The sequence below is a fragment of the Antrostomus carolinensis genome, unplaced genomic scaffold, assembly GCF_000700745.2.
Source record: "Antrostomus carolinensis isolate BGI_N321 unplaced genomic scaffold, ASM70074v2 scaffold22869, whole genome shotgun sequence".
Taxonomy (NCBI): Eukaryota; Metazoa; Chordata; class Aves; order Caprimulgiformes; family Caprimulgidae; genus Antrostomus; species Antrostomus carolinensis.
The window spans coordinates 50390-54362 of record NW_010338177.1 but is presented as its reverse complement, the minus strand read 5'-3'; the positions used below and the strand labels follow the sequence as shown (position 1 = coordinate 54362).

The window sequence follows — 3973 nt, the reverse complement described above, 5'->3', positions numbered from 1 at the left end:
TGATTGAGTCTGATTTGGTAATCCATCCAATTCAAGGTTGTTTGAATGGCCACGCCATGGCAAAGGGGGTCACAGCATGGGAGAATGATTAACTTAGCCCACCTGCCTTGTTTGTTTGATGCCGCCTCACTCCAGTGCAAGTCAATAAATCTTTGTGCACCAACACACACAACTTCCAGCACCCACCAGCCGGGCCAAAATGAGGATTAGCAAAGCTGCCTTCCTCTTTCTTTTCTTGCTTGTCTCAGGTAAGCCTTCCTTTTGCTTAGGTGAGATGGGGGCCAAGTGCTTGCAAGCTCCACTTGGTGAAGGTAAGTCCCCAAATCTCTGTGTCACCACTTTAGCTGGATGATGATAGATCTGAGTTTTGCTGGCCAGCGAGAGTTGCTGTTGAACAAAGCAAGAGCTGTGGTTGCTCCAGCATTGTGTTCATTAGCAATGCCAGAGCAGCAACAGCCTTGGTGTCTGCATGGAGAACTAATGGTTCCCTGAAAACATGCCTCATGGCCAGAAATTAGGACACCCTTGGAAAGCAGCCCCAAAGCCTGCTACAAAACACCATAGCAGTCAGTGAGATGGCTATCTCAGGTTTCAGCAGGCTTTGGATCAAAAGCTAAAGCTGTTTTTGCTGACAAGCATTGCTAAGCACAGTGATCCTGATTTTCATTCTTTACGATAGGAGCTTTAAAGTTTTTAAATGAAATATTTAAAACAAACCTAAAAATTAAAAAGCTTCTTGATGTTCCAGCAATTTCACATTTTTCTGTTGTCAAACACTTAAAAGAAAATGTTCTCTGTTGTTTTCCTGGAGCAGTAGGTAGAGGTTTAATCTTCAGTAACCTACATCAACTTTTCCAGGAATATGTCTAGAATTGTTTTTTACAACTCCAAAAGAAGATAAGTGTTTCACTAAAGGTAATATACGAATCTCAAGCTCATCTACAAATTATATAAATAAATATTACACATGTAATATAGATTTCCATCAGATTTCAGTCAGATATCATATCCTTTAGTACTTTAATATTGCATATCATTGTATGGCCCTTAAATGACTTTTCAAAAGTACCGTTAAAAACATATCAATACAGCTTGTATGATTTTCTAATAGCTCACACATTTAATATGACAGAAAAACAGGGATGTGTAATTGTACAATTGTGCTGGGTTATAAAAGACAGATTATCAAGTTATTTTTATTTGCTCATTGTTATCAGTTCTAACTCACTTTCTCCAAAGTGATGGTCCACAAAACTGCCTTAAACTATTTTTTATGTTTTCTGGATTTGTACTGGTCAAGTTTGGAAAGATATATATGTAAAAGAAGAAATTGGTTTACTCACATATATTTGAGTATGCTGTTCAATTATCATGTGTCTTGTCTGAGTGTATAGAGACTTGGACTTTAGCCAGAATACTCCATTCCCTGCTGCATTTTAAAGTCTATTGTATTCTTTTCTAAGTTTACACTTTACAGTGTTTTTTAGGCAACTAACATCACATTTTCTTTGCTGTTATCTAAGCTTCCACCAACCTGTACTGCCTTTTAGCTTATGCGTGTGTGTGAGCCAACACAGGCAGGATGCAGGAACAACCACAAAAACATGGGTAACATGCAAAGAGCACATTTATTGTCGTTACCTCACAAACCGGGGGATCTCTGAAGCAGCGCCCGGGGCAGAGGCACGTGAGCAGGAGCACAGGCACCGCGGAGCTCGGTCCTTGCTAGAGAGAGAGTGAGAGGTTCCGAGCCTGCTGCTTTCACCTGTATAGATCAGGGATTTTTTGCAGGCAGTAGTTTTCCACTGTGCTTTGATCTTTCTCACAGCAGGGCAGGAATCCCAGGCATGTTCAGGGTGCCCCTGAGTCTGTCCCAGGCCTGTGTTATCTAAATGCAGATGTTCTACTGGTCAGGCACATAAGACTAAACAGTGATTAGCAGTGTGATGTGTGTGGTTTTCGACACCCCAGCTGCAAGTCGCTTGAGCGTATTTACAGTCCTCCTCACCAATCTTCTGTTGCATTCCCACGGCATGTCATTCAAAATCTCGTGTGTTCATTCTTAAATCAACTGAAATGAATCTTTTTTTATGGTCACTGAAAAGAAATGGTATCCAAAGTAGAGCTCTTTGGAGAAACACATAGTTTTAAGATGAGCCGATAAATTTTGGAAAGTAATATTTTCCTGTTCTCGTCCCCTGCAATTCTGGAATAGTGACCTCAATTAGCTTATGAAAAAGGTCAGGAGAGGAAATGCTTGCTGAGTCCATCAGAAGAATTGGTAGGCTGTTGGTGCTCCACATAGTCCTACTGTAACAGTAAGATTACATATGGGAGGCCTCATTGTCAGGGATTTCTTAAGACATGAAGATTTTATAGCATTGAGCCAACACTGCAAACAGCCACAGAAGATTGCCCTCAGACAATTAATCACCTTGCTTTCATTAGTGGCCCAAAAACCTTTTACTTTGTATGAATATGTGTCACATGGAGGTAAGTGATGGATGACCTCCATGTCATAGGACTTAATTACACTGGAGTGATGTTGCAGTGAATTGAGCCTAATACTGGTGTTTGCATAAAAGATTCACATTACCTGTGAGAATTCTGCACAAGATTATGAATTTCCTGTGTCTGTCATTAATAATGTAGCTTGAAAAGTGAAATAATTAAACCATATCACTTCTGTAACTTTGTAACATGATGCTGAAAACAGAAATAAACTTTTGCAGAAATTAGGAACAGAAGTATAGAATCTTTATAGACGTAAAAAGAAAAAATGAATTTGATAGCAAACTCCATTGTGAGCAACAACATTTTGGAGCTAAGTGTTAAATGCATTAGCTGGTATATCATATAAAACATACTCGCATGTAGCTTTAGGTATATTAATGCTAATTGATTTACTAATGTAAAATCTTGGGTTAATTTGTTGCAACAGAGATGCAGCCTGATAGATTAATGAGTAAATCTGCTTAACCCATTATGACAAAAATAATGGTGGCCATTTTAAAAGACTATATAGCCATCTTATGATTGAGGTTTCTTGCTCCAAGGAAAGATGTCTTAGGACAAACAACTATTCAGTGACCAGCAAAACTGTGGCAATTGCACCATCCATATGGGAGGTCATAACCTCACATCCTCCCAATTCATGCTTCTCTGAAACATTAATATTGATATTACTTCCCTTCATCTTTCTCTGACTGGTGCTTGTTTAACACCATTTAGTCCTAGTCTCCAGTCCCTCCCCTGTTTCACGTTTCTTGTTCTCACTTTCAAACCCATATGTAACTTCATTCCAAGCTGCTTCTCTGCATCTCTCTTCTGCTGTTTTTTCCTGTGATGTGTTCCAGTCATATAGCTGTGATTGTGTCAGAAGACAGAATTTTCCTCAGAGCTGATCATGTTTTACCCAGAATTACGTAAAATAAATGGTGCCTTCACCTGCCAATGCTACATGAAAAATGGGAATCAAAGTCACAGATCTTCTTAACTGCAACGTTTTCATTTTAATGTCTCGTTTCTTTCCTTCCCTTGTAGTGAGAGGAGATATACTGGATGACTACTTAAGAACAGATGGTGTTTGGATACTTACTCGAAATAAACAGTTTTACAAGACAAATAACGAAAGAGAATGTGCAGAGAAATGTGAAGCAGAAAGAAATTTTAATTGCAGGTAATTTCTATTGAACCTTAAAACTATGTCATTGTGGATGTCTGCATATCAATGATACTTTCCTATTGTTCAGAACCAACATCCCCATGCTGCTGCAGCTCTGCCTACAGCAGTTTCACCCATTGCCTGTGCCTTTGTGGCTTATCTCCACCCATAAATTACCACAAGGTCAAGTAAAGGGTGGATTTTTCTATGTATTACTCATTCTATAATAAATACTCAAATTCCTGCTCTTATCCAATGTGAAATGCTGCTTACATCTCTTTAGCTGGATGCTGTCTCGCTTCACAAAAG

The 3973-nt window shown here is 39.1% G+C and overlaps 1 protein-coding gene across 1 annotated transcript in view; it reads left to right on the top strand.

Moving 5' to 3' along the window:
* The first annotated feature begins 199 nt into the window (after positions 1–199).
* The window catches only part of LOC104530749 (plasminogen), a 24808-nt gene continuing 21034 nt past the window's right edge, over positions 200–3973 (top strand). Inside the window, exons 1-2 of the mRNA XM_010175434.1 lie at positions 200–248; positions 3544–3679. Of these exons, the coding sequence (XP_010173736.1) occupies positions 200–248; positions 3544–3679 (185 nt within the window). The remainder of the gene's footprint in view (positions 249–3543; positions 3680–3973) is intronic.